Source organism: Phragmites australis, chromosome 24 (assembly GCF_958298935.1).
Source record: "Phragmites australis chromosome 24, lpPhrAust1.1, whole genome shotgun sequence".
Lineage (NCBI taxonomy): Eukaryota > Viridiplantae > Streptophyta > Magnoliopsida > Poales > Poaceae > Phragmites > Phragmites australis.
In genome coordinates this window covers 4,907,121-4,927,929 of record NC_084944.1, presented here as the reverse complement: position 1 = coordinate 4,927,929, position 20,809 = coordinate 4,907,121, and the positions used below count along the sequence as shown (strand labels likewise).

Below are 20,809 nucleotides of genomic sequence, written 5' to 3'. Positions count from 1 at the left end.
CGGGAGGAGCCGAGTGCTCGGGCTCGACCCCCTGCTCATAAAAGTTGTTAACACCGGATAATCCGGTGAGAACAATAGTACTAACACCGGATCATCCAGTAAGTACACTCTCACAAACTAACCATTGGGACACTTTGATGTATACTTTGTCTCCATCACCAGACTATCTGGTGAGTTATCCTGAGCCATCCGAGCCAACTGCGTCCTCTCCATGTAAATTACTCTAGTGTTAGCACCCGGTGCACATCACTTCATCACCGGACTATCCGATGTCTTGAATTTCGTTCTGCCTCTTTGCACTGTTCACTGTCCAGTGTATTGTCCGGTGTAGCATTGCTTCATCACCGGACCTTCCGGCGTATTGATCTTTGATCTTCCATGGCTATAACCTTCTCTAGGGAAATACTCTGGCGTGTATCTTTCTTTGATCATCGAACTTTCCAGTTGGTGATGACTTCCTTGGCATCCAAATGGGTTAGTTCCATCTCAAATTCTTTCTCCTAACTATGTATGCAACCACCTTGTCATTTTCTTCTTCTTGAGTTTGTAGTGATTGCTCTTGGTCTTTATCTTGTAGTTAGGCTGGGTGTAAAGGTTAGATATTGTCGGAGGATTAACTCCTGTCTCAGGGATCCCGAGAGACCCCTTTTTAGAGATTCGGTCGGGGGATGATCCTGAATAAGTTCGTCGGAGAAATGAATGAGAGTAAATGCAACGGCCGGTGGTGGGGGTGATCGACCTAGTGCAAAAAGAAGTAAATGCACCGGAATTTAGACAAGTTCGGGCCGCACAGGGACGTAATACCCTACTCCTGTATGGATGCGATAACTGTCCTGAGGAAGTCCCTCAAGGATGTTGCGGGTTACAAGAATATTGGCCTAACTAAGAGCTTGAGGCTCCTTGTTCTTTGGCAGGTACTGTGCCTTATGCTTTATGTTCGTCTATGGTTCGGTTCTTGCTATGTTCGTCGATCCTTCAACCTGTTGGATTGGGTTGGACCTATCTTCTCTTCTGTGTTGCCGGCTCTTTTAAGCACCTGTCTGCCGAGACATGCTCCGAACGGGAAGGAGGGGGGCACAAGTTCCAAGACGCCATGACTGGGAAAGGCGTCATTATTTTTTCTGGGTGAAGTGACCGGGGGTGGAAAAAACGCCGCACGTCCGGTCACTTGTCACCATAAACGTCCTGGCAACGGGCGCCGTAGAGAGGACCCACCGGGCAGCCGCAGAGCAACCCGGCGTGCCCGTTCTGTCTTGTTCCTCTGCCACAGCAGGGCGGCAGACGGAACGCCTTGATCCTTGCGATGTTATCCCGAGGCAAGCCGGATGATACGGGACGGGACCCGTGCAATTAATGGCCCCACGCCTCTCTGCCAAAACATGGCAGGGACTGACACCGCGGCGGGAGCAGTTGGAGATGTCAGGCCACACACGCTCATTAAATGCGGCCTCGGACCTCTGACTGATTGACACCTCATCGGTGGGCCCCTCGGGGGCCTTTCTGGGTCGTCGGGGCACCGAGTGCTCGGGGGGTACTGTTCACCTCCCCGAGCATTCTCTCCCGAGAATGCCTATCATTGTCCTCGGGGTACTGGGTGCTCGGGGGTACTGTTCACCTCCCCGAGCACTCTCTCCCGAGCACTCTCGCACGATCATTCGGGGAACCGAGTGCTCAGGGGCTGCCACGTGCAGCCCCGAGCACTCTCTTCCGAAAACTCTTAAGCGGATCCTCGGGGAACCGAGCGCTCAAGAGCTGCCGCACGCAGCCCTGAGCACTCTCTCCCGGAACTTAGCTCTTCTGATCATCGGGGGACTAGGGTGCTCGGGGGTGACCGGGCACCTCCCCGAGCACTTTCTTTCCGGCACTTAGACTCTGTGAATCATCGGGGAACTGGGATGCTCGGGGACCAGTGACTGTGGCCCCGAGCACCTTCTCCCGAGACTTGAGCTTTACCCACCCCACAGGAGGGACCTCGCGGGATGGCGCCATGTGGCAGATGGCTGGCCTGGTCTCGGGACTCAGAGACCCCCGGTTCTTGATACACCGACAGATGTCTTGTTAGAGAGGTTTGTCATCTTCTTCTTCTTATTAGTCTCTTTTTTCACTTGTTTGTATTGGAAGAATTTGTAGCCTTCTTGATGACATTTGAAGTATGTCACGGTGGATCCCTCTGTAAGTTTCTTCACTATAAAAACACGGTTGTCTTGAGAAAATTGGATATGTCTTTTGCCCTTTAAACTTGTCAAGTCCTTCTTAAACTTCTCCACTTCTTGTTTAAGCTCATCATTCTCTTGTGTAATAATATTGTTAGATATTTGTATAATAATATTCTCAATACAAACCTTATCACAAAACAAGTCAAAATTGGCTTGGGTTTGCTCATGAATGGACCTCAGGTTAGACAAGAGGCCCGTCCATAGTCAAATACTACCAACATTTCGTACAAATAAAAGAAAGGAGAAAAACTCCTCTACGAATTAATTTATATCTAAATGTGTTCTAGATTATCTAATATGTCTACTCTACCGATCAAAACGCTTGCAACCTTTCTAAAAAGGTAAATTGCAATAATGTTGTGCTTAATTACCTTAAATAATAACTTTAAGCACTTTGGTGGCTTGTATGTCTTATCATGTATGTATGAATTTTCTCTAGACTCCAGCAGCATGCCACACCTTCAAATGACTAAATGGAGGGTATTTATAGTCTCAAACTCGTGCACTAACTATTAAACCAAAATGACTACCGTATCATTTATAACATAAAACTATAACTATTGTATCTAGTAACACAAAACTACAAATTTTGTACATTAATTTTACACATAACCAGATTTTTATTATCTTTGAAATTCACTGTTTACGGATAAAAAATCAGTGGTCTTCGGTTTTTTTAAAAATCCTAAAAAACTTTGTGTACGTATTTCATAATCCATATGCAACACATTTTAATTAGATTCACCTAAAATACATGTGTAGAATTTAAACTAAAATTCTCAAAAAATACTACTTTTATAACTTCTAACAATTGTTAGTGTCTCGAATTAAATCCTAAAAATTTAGAAAAAAATCACTAATGTTCTTTTTATATGATGTATTAATTTCTAAAATTATTTTGAGACCCAGGTTATATGGTGAAAAAAATGAGTTCCTTTGTAATACTCTATTTTTATGCAAGTGTATTGCAGACTGTTATCTAGAAAATTCGTCTGTGTGTAAGTATATTGTAGACGGTTTTATAAAAACAAGCTTGATATCATATACAATTTTACAGAGACGGAATCTATAACCATCTGTGATAGTGTTTAAAATCTGTCTGTAAATATCCGTTTTGGGTAGCGGTAGTCTATCATGTAAATTGCTGGAAAAACCCTTTATTGTATATTCTTTATTTTTCTGTGCAACCAAAAGGATGATTATTTAACATACAATGAACAATTGACATTTTTATGTGCAAGGAACAAGGAAAAATGCTTAACTAGTGTTCTAAACTTCAAGGGAACAGATGCAGTACACGAGTTCTCTTGACTGTATGATGCGACATGCATATGCTAGATGCCTAGATGGCACTGCATTAGATAGTGTTGCGAATCATTTACTGGCTCATCTCTTTACATGGTCTGGAGTGAGCGGGGCTGGCGTGCTGGAGGCGGGGCGCTGGGCTGGAGGTGGCGGCTGAGCCGATGAGGAATTAAGATGACTGGATGGGTCGATGTGGGCACGTGGGAAACTAGGATTTGAAACGTTAGGGTTCATATGTCTAGAACTATACGATTACATGGTTTAATAGGTACGTGTACATCTTATTTATATCCGTAGTTGTCTATCTGTCAATAATATTTTTCGCTTATGAACATAAACATAAATATTAAATGCTGTCCATCCCTGATCCTATTCAAGTATTTATCCATAAATAAATAAGTAATCGGATTAAATTGTAACAACAAGAGTATTCACGTGCAAAGAGAATAATTGATACGTTGTGCAAAAATGCACAAAAAGAAACTCACATTTGAAATATGCTAGGTAAATATACCCTACGTGTAGACAGCTCAAAAGAGATACACATATGTGCGCTTATGAAAGACTGCTCCGTAGTTCAACATGCTTACCACGTATTAAGAGTATAATAATCACCATTCGCTGCAGAGTAGTGAATGCACCAAAACAACCAGATGTCGAGAACAAAAATCTCTTTCATTAAACTAGCCAAGTCGTAACACCACCTTACCTCTTTAACGAACATATCAATTGGCAGAGCCGTCACGATATTTTGAGACGCAAAAGCTTCCGGAACACTTCGGCTTCAGAATGTATGGATTAGTAATTTAGGTGTATTTGGTTTTTTAGATGAGCTTTTATATAGCTGTGTCGTATAAATATGTTGAGGAGAAGCAGACTAAGCGAAATTATATTTGTTGAAAAAAAGAATATCTTTTATTATATCTGTCTAAATATATTGAGCTGAGTTTATGTTTGGGTGACTAAATCTGAGGTTGCATGAGCAGACGTAGGAGTTAAAGATTATGATTGATTACTTGTATGAAAATAATTTTGTGACATTGATAAGTGAATCCTTCTATATGAGTGGATACAGATCCTATATCCGTCGAGCGAGGCTCGAAGTCCATACCAGGATAATACCGTATATTTGTATCCGTTGGGCCATGTTGTAACAATAAATTCTACGTATTCACTACGTCAGGATTAGGGATAGCAACGGGTTGGATCGGGATCGGGTGGAGTAAGAACGCATTCGACCCGAAACCTCAAACGTAAAACTTGACTTGCCCCGAAAATTAAATCAGGTGCAAATCAACCCCCCCTCAGCCCCAACGGGGACCCGAGACCCGATAAGAACCCGATACATGAGCTATCTCTTTTCTACTCCACTGTCGCGAGTTTCTGATAGGGTTTGGGATTTCTCGCACAGGTTAGGACTGTTGTGGTCTGTGAGGTATTATTGGCGGCGACAGAGGTGGTGATGATACTTGGTCATGTCAGTACTCCCGCGACTGCCTTGCGAAGGCGACACCGTGGACGATTGGTCGAGGAGAAAAGGATAGAGACACACGAGTGGGCCGAGACACGCAAGTGGGCTGTGACACGTGAGTGGGTCGATATATCCAGATAATCTCATTTAACATATACTCATACAATCAACTAAACTAAATCTCTTTTCAATCAAACTAAATATATCCAGACAATTAAATAAATTACTACTACATATACGTACTTGATTAAGATAAGCTTTACTCGTAGATACAGACCAGACTCATCATATATGCTAGCAACCAAACGCCCCATAGTGAATCCGCCGTATTGTCCGGCTGCAGGTGGGTCCGTGTCTTCAAAGCAGAACATCCGAGAAGCCATCCTTTGTCACCTACGGACCTGCTTGTCCCACCCGCGCGAGAACGCAAGCGGGGCCCCACAAGTCATTGCCTTTACACAAAGCGCCGTCGGTGCGAAGCATTTCCCGTGGCCCCCGCATATCCGTGGACGAAAGCAACGCACAAAAAAAAGATGGCCTGTAAAACGCGCGCCGCTAAAATACTGGACGCAGCGCCGCCACGAGCGCATGGGCCCAAACCAAGTGTCCACTTTTAAGGGCCCATCTGTCTGTCACAGCTGCGAGTAGAGTTATCCCTCTCTTCCCCCGCCTCGTTCTAATCCACACGAGGAGAGGACGAGCACGACTCCAACCGGAACGCGCGAGCCTCAGCGACCGAGAGCGCACACGGACACGAAGCTCTTCCCTCCGCCAGTGCCATCCCGCCGCCGTCGCGTGGCGGAGGAGGGCCTACCCTCTACTACATGGCGCCCGTCTCCACCGCGCCTCGCGCGCCGCTCCCCGCGGCCGCGGCTTCCTCTCCCTGTGCGCGGCAGCTGGACCCGAACCCTAGCGGCAGCCGGTTCCTCACCACGCGGCGCCTCCGCGTCGTCCGCCACCTCGCCGGCGCGTCCCCGTCGCGCGGAGTGTCGGCCGTGCGGTGCGCCGCGCGCAGCTCCGATGCGGACGAGGGCGGCGGGCAGCGGCGCTGGGGCTGGGAGGCGATGCTCCACGACGTTTTCCAGGGTGCCGTGCGGCGGTGGAGCGAGTACGTCAGCAACTACTGGCCCTCGCCGCTCGCAGCGAAGGAGGCGGGTCTGGGAAAGAGGGTTGAGAGTTCTCACGAAGAGGAGGTGATGATTGGGGATGAAGAAGAGGAGAGGGAGGTGGAGGAGGAAGAGGGAAAGTGGAGCTGGGAGAGGTGGAAGCGGCACTTTGCTCTGATTGAGGAGAGCGAGCGTCTCGTTGACGAGCTACAGGTTGATTTTCCTAACTAAAATTGCGTACCTGTGAATGTGGATGGGACTTGCTCACAACGCAGCATTGGATTTTTGACATTACTAATCACTTACTGGCTAACTTAATTTTGAAAACGTTGTTGAATAAAGATGAGATTTTTATTGGTAAGTAGTATCAAATTTAAGAATTTTATCCTTAAAGATGCCCCTGACCCTGAGGGCGGTGATCAAAACAATATATGTTTTCCAAAAGGGACCAACAATGGCAAATTTCATGCAATGCAGGTGTACCATTATGTGAATAGCATCTACGTAATCATTTGCCATTTTATATTTAGCTTGTGCATTATGCGTCGTGATTTGGATGGAACAAGTCTCAAGAAAAATTGCCTAATGTGGATACTTTATGTACTGCATTCATTCCAATTAACTGTTCTAGGAAGCTTACTGTGGGAAAAAGAACTATTAAACCCGCGCTCAAATTTGAACAGGCTGCTTTTAAGCTAATGTTTTTGTCAAATAGCAGTGTGAACTAGTCCCGAAGGTTGTTTGATGTATTACCCAGACCAGCTTGTAGGCTGATGAAAGAATGATTCATCAAAACCATCGACATATTCCATTTGTTGCCTATGTTATCTATCACAACACCAATGACTTGTCGACTTTTAACATGTTGTCAACAATACACATTTAAAGTTGCAATGCTGAATCTCAAACACTGAAATATCCTTTTCATGATAGGCCCAATCGCCCAATAGGTTCACAAGGTTGAAGTCTGTTTGTAGATAGAGCCCCTCTGCTCAAATGCTGTGTTACACGGACACGGACACGAGCATCGGAATCTGACTCGGATTCAAGTGTCTGATTTGGCAAAGAAAATTTGGACATGCGAAATCCGACATGGGTGTCGGAATCTGGCTCGGATTTGGGGTGTCCGATTCGGTAAATTTTTTTGGATATGGGTGTCCAGGTAACACTGCTCGAATGTAGTGCTGGAATTACAACAGTTGCCATGGAACCTGTGATCACACAACTTAAAACTTGTGTATCTCTTTTGTAATCACTATAAGCCGCATGATTTGCCATCTAATGTTGCTGAAAAGCTCCTTGGTTCATGCCAGTGTTGTAGAGTGTCAGGAGTATGTGCCATTTGAGTGATGTGTGATGTGATTTTAAACTATTGAGCTCCTAGTCACATGATATCTGAATAGAACTTTTTCAAGAACACTTGGATAGAACTTCTCTCTGTGTGAATGGCTGCTTGCCTGGTTCACCCATGTGTATGTGTGCAGGCCTTTTCCCCCATTAACTTATATCTCACTTCAAATTTCATAATAGCTGTATATTGTCAAATTGCAAATATTTTGATAGCTGTATATTGCATTTCAGCTGCAACTCCGGGCTGCTGTTTATAGAGAAGACTATAGGAGTGCTCATAAATTGAGGTTGGCTATTGCCGCTACAGCAAAAAACGACGCTGTGGGCAGAGCTATTTCTGACTTAAATGTAAGAAATATCTGTTGTTTCTTTACGTAGTTAGTTGTATATGACAGTTCTGATCCTTATCATTTTATTGCAATACTTAATTGGCCCCTCTATATAATAAAAGCCAAGCAGATACCTCTACTTGTTAAAAAGTGTACTGTTGGTCCTGTGCTACAAAGGGACTAATGTCTGGCATGGTTGGCGGTTTAGATGCAGAGTACTCCAGTAAATAATAAGTGACATTTTAGGATTCCCACGTCCAGACAATTTAAACTTTGGCTCCCATATATCTGTGAACATTTATATTGTATATAGAAAACGATATGTGTAGATTTGTTTAAAAAGTACAAACACAATACTAGAAGTTTAGTAAATTAGTTGTCAAAGTGGTGTTTTGGAGGATGTGACTGAAGGGAGTAATAAGCAATAGTTAATAAATTTGCTGCTGTCTGAAGTAACTCAATGTATGGGGACAACAAGGTGTTCTTGCACCCAAATCTTCTCTTAGCTATTGTATTGACATCCTCCATCGTGACCAGTAGCATTATACTATTCCATATGTCTAACTGCGTTGATAACAGAAGGGCGGCTAACAATACGACACTTCTGTTTATAAAGGAATCGGTATCGTTGATTTTTGTGTAGAAGAACTAATTTGATCCATGACCGAAGTAGGTGGATTAAAATTGTTAATTCACAAGATAGTTGACTATTGTTTTGGGTTTAAACAGAGGGCCATAGAAGAGGAGCGCTACAGGGACGCAGCATATATCAGAGATCATGCTGGTGCAGGACTGGTAAGTACCACATAGTTCTTCTATGTTTGTAAATTATACGGCTTTAACTTTATGGTTCTTTTTTTTTGGATGGGAATTATATGGTTGCAGCTATGAACTATAACATGTACCCCTTGCCATCCATATTTACCCTCTTTCCATCCAAGTTAATAAATCTTGATTATTCTTTCGCAAAAAAGTAAATCTTGATTATACTTGTAATTCATAATGACTTATTTCTGCATTTATTTCTTTCCATCCGTGCAAAATAATGTTATTGCCTGATCCGTTAGAGCACATGCAGGTGGGATGGTGGTCTGGAATTTCCGGAAATTCGTCTGATCCATATGGTCTTATTATTCATATAGGTGCTGAACATGGTCGATATGTGGCAAGAAGTTATGATACAAGGTATTAATTATGTTGATGATTTATTATTTACGTGCATAATTACATCTCTGATATTTGTTATTACTGCCTTAAGGGCAGTTTGGGCTTTTTTACTCTAGAGGCCAGAGTGTGTTTTTCTTTAATTGATAATTGCGAGTGGACTTGCTGCTCATGCCTTTTGTTTTTGTTTTAATGGATGGAATGTTTGTATTCATTTCATTTATCACTATTTCGTTGGTGTTTGGAAAAAAATGCCTAGGATAATACGGGCTACTGCAGTATGCTCTAGTTTAAGGAACTATTGCCAATGCCATTGTGGCAATTGGGTACATATTAATGATGATTTGAGGCATCAGGAGTGCCACTCTTAGAGAACTTGATGGGTGCGGCAGTAGAGATGTGTCTCCGCTTGTGGTTGAGTTAGCCTACTTGATGGTTAAATCAATCGCCGAAGCTCATTTGTGAAGAATTGGGTGAAATTATTATACTCCATTGACAAAACGGGTTATGGATTCGTAACAAATTAGTTATTTTTTTAATAACTCAAAACAGGTCTTAGTATCCATGCCAATCATAAGTCATAACAATGTTTTATGGAGAACTGCAAGAAGAAATTGTTTTCTTTTTAGCATTCGTAGTTGGTAAGATAGTGTAACAAGGCTGCTTGAACAGTAGCAAAACTACATTAGTCTCATAAATTAATATAATCAGCCCTATAATTTTGAACTTTCTTCAATATATGTGCTGGTGATCAATATGCTTGTAAAGATTGTAATGAACTCTTATCTGATTTCATTTTATTGATGTGGAACATGTTTAATTTATTGTATCATTGTATGAAATATTTGTTTTGCATGCTTAATGACTTTTTAATTCACTCCTACATCTTCAGACAGCTGGCTTCAGACGGCCCTGGTTTCCCTATTTTTGAAATATACTTTGCAGAGGCAAATGGTGGATACAACCTGCAGGTACAATGTTTTACACTTAGTAAAAGAAAAATCATTATGCAATTGAAAATCATCTTGGAAATGGAATTCCGTGTGACCCCTGTTATTGGAATTCTTTTCTTCGAAAGTCATCTTTCTTATCATAGAAATGTTGCCACTTGTTAACAGTTTCATAATTAGAATATCATGTTATCTCATGCGCTCCTGGAAACACAGGATGACATCCTTTCTTTCATTTGATATGACAATGACATTGTAGACTATGGTAATGACACCTGGAAGTGTCATATTGGTCAGCATTACATTTCCCCTTTTTTTTATATATATTATGAACTCTGCGTGTTTGGGTTATATGCTTGAAGGCCTGTACATGCACATGTCCTTCAGACTTGAGTGGTTAGCATGGAAAACTTGGTTCCACTTTCACAGCTGCTGTTGTGATGTCTGGGAGACTGTTTTTTTACTTTAACACGCAGCAGAACTGCGTGTCATTGTATTCTAGGCACTCTTGAGTTCTAAGCAAGTCTGGGAGACTGTTCTAGGCTTTATTCATGCAATTGAGCCAACACCCTTCCCATTATCGCTGCTCATTAGTTTCCTTATGGCCACAAATTCATGTACATTGAACTTTAGCATCTGTATTATATTTAGCATGCACTGTGAGGTGTTTTCCTATGTCAGATTTGATCGAATTCCAATCTAAAGAGCTGATATTGTGTTAAAAAAAACCAAAAATCTTGCAGCAGCCATGAGTAAGGTTACGAGAACTGTTATCTTGTTAACTAATGTGTTTTAGTTCCGTTCATCTTCTGACAAAATCGGGCTGTTGATTTCAGGCGGTGCATCTGAAACCAGATGAAAATGATTCTGACCAATTGCCAAGCATGTTAAGAGAGAAACTTGGCATCGACAGTATAAACATATCTAGCAGTTCAGTAGGGTCTAAGCACGAAGAATTCGATGGAGGTGTAAAAATGGATGATGAAGATAGTGACGATAACAATATTGCTGCTGACCCAGCTGGTTTGAAAAACTTGTCAAGCGATTCAACTGCAGTTCCCAGGATTAAAATCTTGAAAGTGGTACCCATGGAAAATGTCAACCAAGACTACATAATCAATATTTTTGATCAGATTTCAGAGGAAGATGATGACAATGATGATCCTGAGGTCGAAAATGAATCTTCACAGGATATTGGTGATGAGGATAACAGTGAAGGAGCAGAAATAGTTTCTGCAGAAGAGAATGGTGATGAATCTGGCGATGATAATGATATTGAAACCTTGATTTCTATTGATTTTGTCAGTGAGAATAGCAACGATTATGCTTCTCATTCATCAGCTGAAGCTTTTGAACGAATGCCGGCTAGATTAGAAAAAAGAGACCGCTTCTCATTTTCCTTCTATACTGAACAATACAGTAAAAAACAAGATTCCAAAAAGGCCCAGCAGACTTCGAAAAAAACAGTTGGTTTGCGTACCAGTCAGCAGGATGATGATGGTTTTGTCCAACTTGATCGAGTAAAATTGAGTGGCAGCAACAAGAAACTATCGGTAAACATTTATAGTGTTTTGCATTACCCTTCATTATGCTTGATTGAATTGAAACAAACATCAATTACTGTCTTATTTGACCATGGTGATTAACGATTGGCAATTAATGGTCTCCTCTGGTTTGGTGTCTCTTTAGATGGGCTGTTCAGTATCTGTATGAACTGGTAAAACACCAAACATAACTTTTTTTTTTTATGCTTGAATCCCAGTGAATTTGGTGAACTGCATTTATTTTGTAAACAGCGCCACCTTGTCCTTTTGATAGAGAGCATGGATCTGTCAATTATTTCTTTGCATAATATGTACAATACCTGCTTTTCTAGTTTGCTGTTGATTGTCATATTGTTAGATCTGAATTAGTACCTTCGAACATGATGACCCTTGATGTCTCTTTAGTATTTAGTGCTTCTTCTCAAATGCACACAAACACAAATAATACCAATCAGTTTAACAATCGAATATTATAGATGCATGGAGTAAGAAAGAGCATGAATTTGTCAATGGTGTTGCAGACCTGCGTAAAGAAAATAGACCTATAGACTGGTTTTTGATGTCATTTCAACTTATGCAGATACTACAACTTGGCATCAAGCAACATAATAACAAGATTCAGAAAAAACTGCATGGAGTTACCCACTTCAGCCGTATTCAGATGACTATATCTTCAGATCCTCTTACCGGTATGTTCTAAATCGTACCTACCACTGGATCATTTAATGATAACATTCTTCTCGTCTTCTCCCTTTTTCTGGTTTTGGCTGAAAGGCATCCTTTGGGCAGGCTTATATGTGACTGCATCAGGATTTGACTCAGAAATTCTTAGTTTGCAACGAAAATTTGGTCAATGGCGGGAGGATAATTCGTCTGAGGAGCACAGGGATCTACTATTCTACGAGTATGTTGAAGCTGTAAAATTAACAGGGGACAACCTTGTGCCAGCCGGTCAGGTGATGTTTTTTTCTCACTAATTCTTATTACCACACAAAAATATATAATGGTTGTAAGTAATGTGTGTGCTCTGGTTTATGCCCTTCCCATTTAGAAGGATAGTTAATACATCATTTTTTATATTCCCATGTTAACTTGCAGTTTTCACTCACCAATTCTCTGCTAAGTAGTGTGGTCATCATATTGTGATATTTTGCACATTTTTGGACAATCTTCCCTGTTGATTTCCTTCAGTTTTGCATGAAATTTTCCTAAGGAGTGCCCACTCTCAGTCTAAATAGTTATTTAATGTGTGTTATTTCAATGATAAGCATAATAATTCAAATTGGCATGGTATGATTCTTATGCCAGGTTGTCTTTCGTGCAAAAGTTGGCGAACGCTATCAGCTTCCTCATAAGGGAATCATCCCTAGAGAACTCGGAGTGGTATTTCCATAATCCGAACAGTGATTTTGTCTTTTCACCAACAAACATTAAACCTTACAACTCCATATGATATAGGTTGCTAGGTACAAAGGGCAAAGGAAAATTGCAGATCCTGGTTTCCAAAACCCCCGGTGGGTTGATGGGGAGCTTTTGATACTAGATGGGAAGGTGAATTTAATAAATAAAGCACATCTCTTGTCCTATACTCATTATTTTTTAACACTTCTGTTGTGCAACTTGCAGTTCATCAGAGATGGTCCTGTCATAGCTTTCTTTTACTGGACATCAAATTTTCATCTTTTCGAATTCTTTAGGCAGTTGAGGCTTCCTGACTAGTTCCCCTCTAAGAGAAGAAGTTAAAGGTAAACTGCATTTCATCTTGCGGTGGTTTACTATTCAGCCATTGTTGTACTAAAATAATATTTACTGTTGCGTCTTCTGCACTTGCCAAATGCCAATATTTTTACTTTCATGTAGAGGTGGTGCATGTTGGTTGTTGCAGGCCACCACTGATCCAAATTTGGCGTAGTTTCTTTCTGGAAATGCTATATTCATCCTAAATGGTCATCAACTCTGTTCTAAGCATTAAAATGAACAAGATGGATTGAACTGGCTGAATTTCATTTTGAGGCAGCAGTTGGTGCTCTCTCATAGGGTAGAGCCGGAACTGAATGAAGTGCGTAAGCTTTGCATATATTTAGGATAAATTCCACTGCTGTTATTTTGCAATGCTATTGAAGCCACTACTGGTAGCCACCATGATTTTCCTATGGTCTGTCTACTTTGGATCAAAGTTGTGTTTGATTCTTGTAGTATACTTGTAGTGAGAACATGGTCAATTTAATTCTAAATTTGGCTAAGCACTGCGGTAGGGAACTTTGTAAATATGGTTCTGGACTTCTCATATTCTCACTAACATGTTGGCTTGGTATTTATGCATGTCTTTGATGAATTCAAGGACTAATTTCTTCATTTGTTGCCTGAGGATCTCATTATGTTGGATCTGTCTGGTTTAAAAGTGTAGTATCTTGAATAGTTAGAAATGTTCTGGCAGACTGATGTTTGTTAGGAAGCATGTCTAAATGTTGTTTGGGTTAAGCATTTAGGATGTATGCACCCAGAGGTGCTTGTGCCATAGCTGGACAGACACGCTGCTAGCCTCTTCTGCTCATTAATTAGCTGTAAGAGTATTCAGCACGATACTCCAGCTTTTTCTGAACTGGCTGATTTTATCATGCGTGATTCTAGGCTGTACTTTATTGTCGTTCATTCAAATAAGTGAACACAAGAATGGAAGTGCCCTCTGCAGTGAAGAGCTATTACCATTTCTTATAGTTGGTCAGTGTTGAGACTGTAGAGCAGAAACCGTCCTGTTCCCCTACATTATGCCTGCTTTATTATGTTTTTTTGGGTCATATGTGCTATTTTGCTAACTAATATGCTTGCATGACCCATAACCAGAGAGTTTAGGGCTATACATCTTAATTCAGTTTAGGTTCTGTCTTTTGCTGCTTGTGTTCTGAGGGCCTTTTTTACCTACTCTAAAATTGTGTGTGCCTAACATTTTAATAATTCAGGAAACCTAACATTAGATTTGTTGCACTTCTTGTCAGGTCATTCCGATCTCGCGTGACTATGTACATAGTTGCCTTTGGAGCCAACTGGAGTCTTGCCTGCCATTACATTTCCCAAGTACGGGGTTCAATGTGGATAACACCGGCCGTATGTTGCGCGAGTTAAGTGGCATCTCCATTGACTCTGAAAACATGCCATGAGGGTGAAGAGAGCTCATAATATCATGCTGCCAACATGGGTGAGCCGTGGGCACTATCATATACTTATTCCACTTCCACTTTGCTCTTCAACCTGGTTAACGACTCGAGGCCAAGGCATTTCAACCGGGTTTGCCGCATAAAAAACGTCCCATAGTCCTCTGTTTCTCAGGACAATTAGAATTAAAGCACTTAAAGGTACAGTTATGTAGCCGCAACCAGCATTTAACAGTTTTGAGCGCATCTTGATAGTTTTCATACAGGAACAGTTGTATGTGAAATATGAGCAACAGCTTTCAAATAATCGAGCTGCAAACAGTGGCCATCATATTTGTACATATAGTTTCAACCAGCAGCAGAGGCGTAGATTGATGTGCATATGCAGCTCAACACATTTTATAATGTATTGAAGTTCGTTTAACTATGCCCTTTTCCTAATCAAAGATTCTATTTTTTATTTTCCCCCTCTCCAACAAGTAAGGGTAGAAAAGGCTGTGCTGTCGCTGAAGCTACCAGTTACATACTCGTCATGTGTCACTTGCTCCTCTCGTGTTTGTTTCGCACGTAAACGACAGAGGGCATACAATGTTCAAGTTCCAATGTTTCTTTGGGACAGGTCGAATGCCCGTGCGTTGTTTCATATAAAATTCGTACTATGATCCTAACAAGTCAAACCGTCATCGTCGAGGTTGGTTGCCTTGTACTTGTACCATGTCTTCAGGTTAATCGTGGCTTCTAGGACAAACTCCCTCTGCCCTGTATCATAACTCCACCATTGTACTCACCTTTCGTCGGGTATTTGGCTTTGCTGCGCACTTGACCGAGCTCCATGTACGCGTGTTGTATCATCGTCTTCGTGTCATCACATGATGAACACTTGGTCCCGTCACCATGATGCAGACGTCACCATGCTGCATTTCTGCATCATCGTCTTCACGTAGACCCTGTCATGGTCGCATTGAGCTTTGCAGAAGCCAACAGGGATAGCCTTACTCAAAGGCGACGAAGAAGATATGGCCAGTGATGGCGCAATACGCTGCAACCTCGTTTGGTTGTGGCAAGTGGAGAGTTACGGTGAAAAAGATAACAAATGAGATTTTATATAACCATATTTTCGTATGCTCACAAATTTGTAACAGATGTTTAAAAAACAAATTTGTCACGAAGGAGCCAGAAAATATTGAGTTTCAGTTCAACATAATCTATTGCCATGCTAACCGTCTTCTCCGTGGTCTAGCATGCTTGGGTTTGCAGATGAAAGACCATTTCAAACAACAACTGGAGACTCGATTTCAGGTGGGAACTTCCATTTCTTTCAAATAGAGATTAGGTGCCTTTTGAATATTCTATGATGTTATTAAAATATTGGAAGCTTCAAAGAGAGGAAAAATAGGAAGGACTTTTCCATGCGCTACGTATCTCTCATCCCTTCTTCCTCGAGGGGAAAAAAAATGATTTTTTGCCACTCCCAACTCCCCTCTTGTATGCTCCACTCTAAATGGTCACTCTATTTCTCGCCACATTGCTATTTGCTATTTTCCCCCTTAAATACCAAAACCACTCATGGTCCCATATGTCAGGGTTATCTTCCTCCTTTAATTTCCACCGTCACTCATCTTCTAGAGTGCGCACGTGTAGAGCACCTGAATCCCTAACTCATCCAACCTCTCCTTCTCATTCCAAATAGCGGCACACACATCTATCGATTCAATCCCCACCCCACCCAGGACTTCGACTCCGATCATGAGCATATTAGATTTATACAATCTTACCGCCCCGAGTGCCACGCGGCACCAGCCATGCCACGCAATAGTAGCTTCGGGGTAGATCTTGAGCCGTCGCGACGATAAGGGGATGGGTGCTGCTAGGTTTGGGACTCAACATTGGCAGCAATGTCCGCGATGTCTGACTCAGCGGTCATGCGAGCTTGGAGATGATGGTGGAACAGTTCCACCTCAGGTGCTCTACGCTGTCCCCACCATGCGCGTATCACGCCTGCCCGCCTCCTCCGCATCAGTGACGTTGTTCTGATAGAGAGACTAATGGTTTCTCCTCCCACTTCACGACCCGGTGCTGCCGTCAAAGGGTGGCCAAGTGTGCGGAGCTGCTTGTGGTGGATGTCCACCTAACCCCCGCCAACGATATAGGAGTGGGAGGAGAAGTTACGGAGAGGTGACCGTACAAACCCTAGTCAAATGCAACGGGTGAAGGATTGATTATGAATTTATATACAAACATTACTGTTGCTGAGGCACATGTACGTCATGCTTAAAAAAAAAGAGTGAACCGGCGTGTAGAAAAGAAGAGATTGACGAGGAATATGAAGTATAATTGTTCCAAGTGGTAAAATAACAACGCGGCAATTTAGAGTGGAGGGTGCCTGAGAGTGCAAAAAATCAATTTTCTCCTTCCCCGAGCCGCGTCAAACAAGCCAGACCTCGTGCGAACTCCCCTCTCTCTCCTCTCACACCCTCGTCCTCCTCTCTCCTCGCTGATTCTTCGCATGCTCGCGCCACCTCCTCCCCCGTATCACGCCGCCGCCGCCACAGACGGCGAATTCGCGAGGCCCCGCCCCGAATCCGCGCCGCCCGCGCCCAGATCTCCCCCCTCCGCGCCTCCGGATGTCATGAGCCGCCCCCATTTGCCCAAGGACCAGGCCTTCCCTCGCGCCAATGGGTTCTGTGACGGCGGGGCCCGCGGGCTCGGCGAGATCGAGGAAGTGGGTGCGGCGGCCACCGTAGCAGTGGAGCAGTCGCCCTCGCAGTCCTCATCCCCGTCGGCGTCGTCGCCGGCGCCGGCGATGTCGTCGTGCGGGCAGTACATGCTGCACCGGGTGGGCAAGCTCGACACACTCGCGGGCGTCGCCATCAAGTACGGCGTCGAGGTAACGCGACAGGAGTGATGTTCTTTTAGGGTCTCTGGTTTTAGTATTACTTTGGAATGCCAGATGGGGTATAAAATAACAGCATTCTTTAACTTGTAGCTGTTTGGGGGTGGAATGCAGCTCTGTTGTGTATTTATGAGGAAAATGATTTTAGAATGATTTGCGTATTTGGATCGTGCAGGTAGCGGACATTAAGAGGCTGAATGGCCTCTCAACGGACCTCCAGATGTTTGCACACAAGACGCTGCGGATTCCGCTCCCGGGGAGGTATCCTCCGTCGTCTTGCCAGCAAAATGGTTCATATGAGAGTGATGACAGGTAGTTAGATTGCGAAATTCTGCATCAGCATGTCACTTAAACCATGTCACTAGTGAAGTAGCGAGTTACACAGTGCTGCTGAGCAAGTGTTTTGTTTTGTTTTGTGTTAATTGATTGTCAATAGTTGTTTACAGAATTGATACAAGTTTTCTAGATGTATTATGGTCAAGGTCAGATTAGAACACCGGTGCTAGGTAGTTGAGTACTTGGAGGATGACTTACACTATTGTCACGTGGAATCGAAGTGTATAAACTAACCTGAAAGAAATTGAAAGGGGATCTTAGTCTTGTAGTTTAGTGCAAACGATTCTTATTGTTTCAAGTTTCAACTACACGACGTACATGTTTGTTTCAAAAAGCTTTTCAACCACCGAGGGGGCATCCCACCATCACATCGACCATTCAGGTTGTTTTTGAGATTTGTGCTTGGAGAGGGAAGCATATATGAACTACAAAGTCCCCACATACCTGCTATAGACCTGAGGAAGTGTTGAACTATGCATGCTGTAGGTGGACATTCCCCTAGTGCTAGGAAAACCACTTGCCACGTTTGTTAGAATCTAGACGACTAGACATGCAGCATGAGTTATTACCTTTTGACCTTTTGTCGATCTTTGTTTCCATGTTCAATGCGAGCAGCAAATATTCCTTAGCTATTCCCTTTTCTACCTTTGGTATCTTAGAAATGTTTTTCCCCTTCCCTGTGGAGTGCTTCGAGTTGTTTTGATCTTTTGTACTATTCAAATGAGTTGGTTACTTCACGCGTCCTGCAGTTATTTTTGTTTTTTTATGGAAAGAACTAGAACACAATTTTAATTGAATATGTATGCACTAGACACTGTAACTGAAGGAGTTGGAGTTAAGAATTTTTCATTTACCCACTTTTTCTATCTGTGATCATATGACTTGATATTTGGGGTTCGGACTGTATGAAAGCTAATGTGGAATATTTCATGGTTATTAGCTTATTTCTTTTGGCGACTTTAACCTCTCCTTTTTTTTTGAGTAGGCCCTCGAAGTACAAGTTGTAGTATTTGAATTCACACAGAGACCCACACCACACGCATGCACTCACCCACCCACACACACCCTTTTAAGCGCAAGCTAAGACCTACAACCTATACTCACACTCATACACCTGCCTTGAAGAGATGGTCTCGTACTGTGGTACCCAACATGTGTGGGAACCCTACTTGGGGGCGAGCCCCGGTGAGACACCAGCGCTGATCCTGGGGATCGAACGTGGTGGGCAGCGTGCCACCCGTACGACTTGCCAAACAAGCTACGGCTCGTTCTCGACTTTAACCTCTCCTAATGTGACCATAGTAGTAGTTCTGGACATTAGTTAAATTGACATGCGAAGAGCATTGAAAGATGAGTAAAAGGTGCACGTGAACCAGGGTGCGAATAGATCTTTGTCATGTTGTGCTTACGTGGCTGCAATTATCTTGTTTCCATCAAGCATGTATTATCCGTTACATGTTCTAAAATAATGTCCGCAAAGCTGTATGCACTTACATCCTACGAGTGTGAGGTGTTTTTGGATAAATTCTACTGTATCAGTGTTTTATTCATTATGCACCATAAAATTTTAGTCTTTTTCTCTAGTTGGCAATTTGGCATTGCAACTTGCAAGTGCTTCTTATTGCTAACTTATCGAGGCTATAGCACTTCCACAAAAATTACATTTTATGAAATGCTGTCCAGATCAGCAGACATTTTTGCTTGGTCTACTTTATGCCTTACCTGATACAACAATATTATTGTTTCAGGGAATGTACTCCACGTCGAATTCATGATGATATCTTGGATTCAATATTGAAAACACCAAAGCACAAAGTTTCGCCAGCCATGAGCCTTTTGCAGGGATACTATGGCCTTGCACATCCTCCAAAGAGAGATCAAACAGGCAAAGGCACTGAAATGACAGTCTATAGAAAAGGCAAATCTGCTTGTTTGGATGTTGAGCCGTGGCTTGAGCCACCAAATTCTGATCCGTTCCCTCTTCAGAATAATAAAACCAGAAGCTTGACGATAGGTTCTCTTGTGAATGGCGAGACTGATGAGAATGGTGACAGTGAAAGGTTGATAAGGCGGCGCCAGAAAGCTGATGGTGAGCTGTTACCTAGGGAGGAAAATGGTGGCGACTTCTTGGCAAGCGCTGGGAAAGGCCTGGCATTGAGGCCAAAGTCGAGCAATCGACCAGACATGAACAAGAGTCAGCAGAATCTTTTTGCAATGGCAGAGCCTTTGTTCGTCAATGGGTTGCAAACTGTACGGAAATCATCTAGCACTCCAGAGTTCCAAGAGCCAGAGAGCAACACCAGTTCCTCCATATGGTCAGCGAGCAAGTGGAGCTTAAAACCAGATGCTTTTGCTCTTCCTCTCCCTATCCCTCGCTTCGACAATATCCCAAAGCCAATTGCTGCTTGGAGAAACAAGGAGGCTCGAGATTAATAATTCGTCGCATCTTGGTTATTAATGGTGATTTTCCCTGATCTTCAGGAGGCCCGGGAAGAGCTTAGGTTGGCACCAGTCTTCCCAGCAATGGAAGCAGGCGGAGGTGCAGGACCTCGATTGGTTCCTGCTAGTTGGAAAATACAGAAGATCCGACACATATCTTCCATGATGCGGATAGTTCTTAGATTAGATTTACATGGTTCTCATGTTATATTGGAGATGTTGCACCAAGGGTAGCATCGTTAGTATTCTTCACATAAGTTATAGATGACATAGAGGAGACTTGGATATTTGAGGATGGTATTCTTTTGTACACAATGCAGATAATGTAGGATCAAAGGGCGGCTATACATATGTTGTATGTGTGATCCCATATCCTAAAATATAGAAGAAATTGGCCTTGACCTGCATTTGAGTTCTTTTTTGTGTGTTAGCTACCTAATTACGATGCGGTCATTTTGCGTTGTTGTTTGTTAGTGCATGTAAGCTTGCTGCTTTAGCTACTCTTCGGAACCTACATGCAAAAACCTACTTTTTATACATTGTTTTCTCTTACG

At 42.7% G+C, this 20,809-nt stretch overlaps 2 protein-coding genes across 3 annotated transcripts; both read left to right on the top strand.

Annotated features, from left to right (window-relative positions):
- Positions 1-5,658: 5,658 nt before the first annotated feature.
- LOC133906923 (protein EXECUTER 1, chloroplastic-like) lies at positions 5,659-15,014 on the top strand. Its single transcript, XM_062348884.1, has 12 exons — positions 5,659-6,311; positions 7,680-7,796; positions 8,507-8,572; positions 8,856-8,962; positions 9,834-9,912; positions 10,728-11,444; positions 12,016-12,124; positions 12,225-12,391; positions 12,744-12,818; positions 12,894-12,986; positions 13,062-13,180; positions 14,432-15,014. Exons 1-11 carry the CDS (start codon positions 5,817-5,819, stop codon positions 13,152-13,154), a joined length of 2,118 nt encoding a protein of 705 aa, XP_062204868.1. The 5' UTR covers positions 5,659-5,816; the 3' UTR covers positions 13,155-13,180; positions 14,432-15,014.
- Positions 15,015-16,951: 1,937 nt separating this feature from the next.
- On the top strand, positions 16,952-20,685 carry LOC133907623 (uncharacterized). 2 transcript variants are annotated; one of them, XM_062349695.1, is made up of 3 exons: positions 16,952-17,474; positions 17,656-17,741; positions 19,565-20,685. In XM_062349695.1, exons 1-3 carry the CDS (start codon positions 17,094-17,096, stop codon positions 20,247-20,249), a joined length of 1,152 nt encoding a protein of 383 aa, XP_062205679.1. In that variant the 5' UTR covers positions 16,952-17,093; the 3' UTR covers positions 20,250-20,685. The 2 variants fall into 2 exon arrangements, with proteins under 2 accessions (XP_062205679.1, XP_062205678.1); XM_062349694.1 differs by having other exon boundaries at positions 16,953-17,474; positions 17,656-17,792.
- The last annotated feature ends 124 nt before the right edge of the window (positions 20,686-20,809 follow it).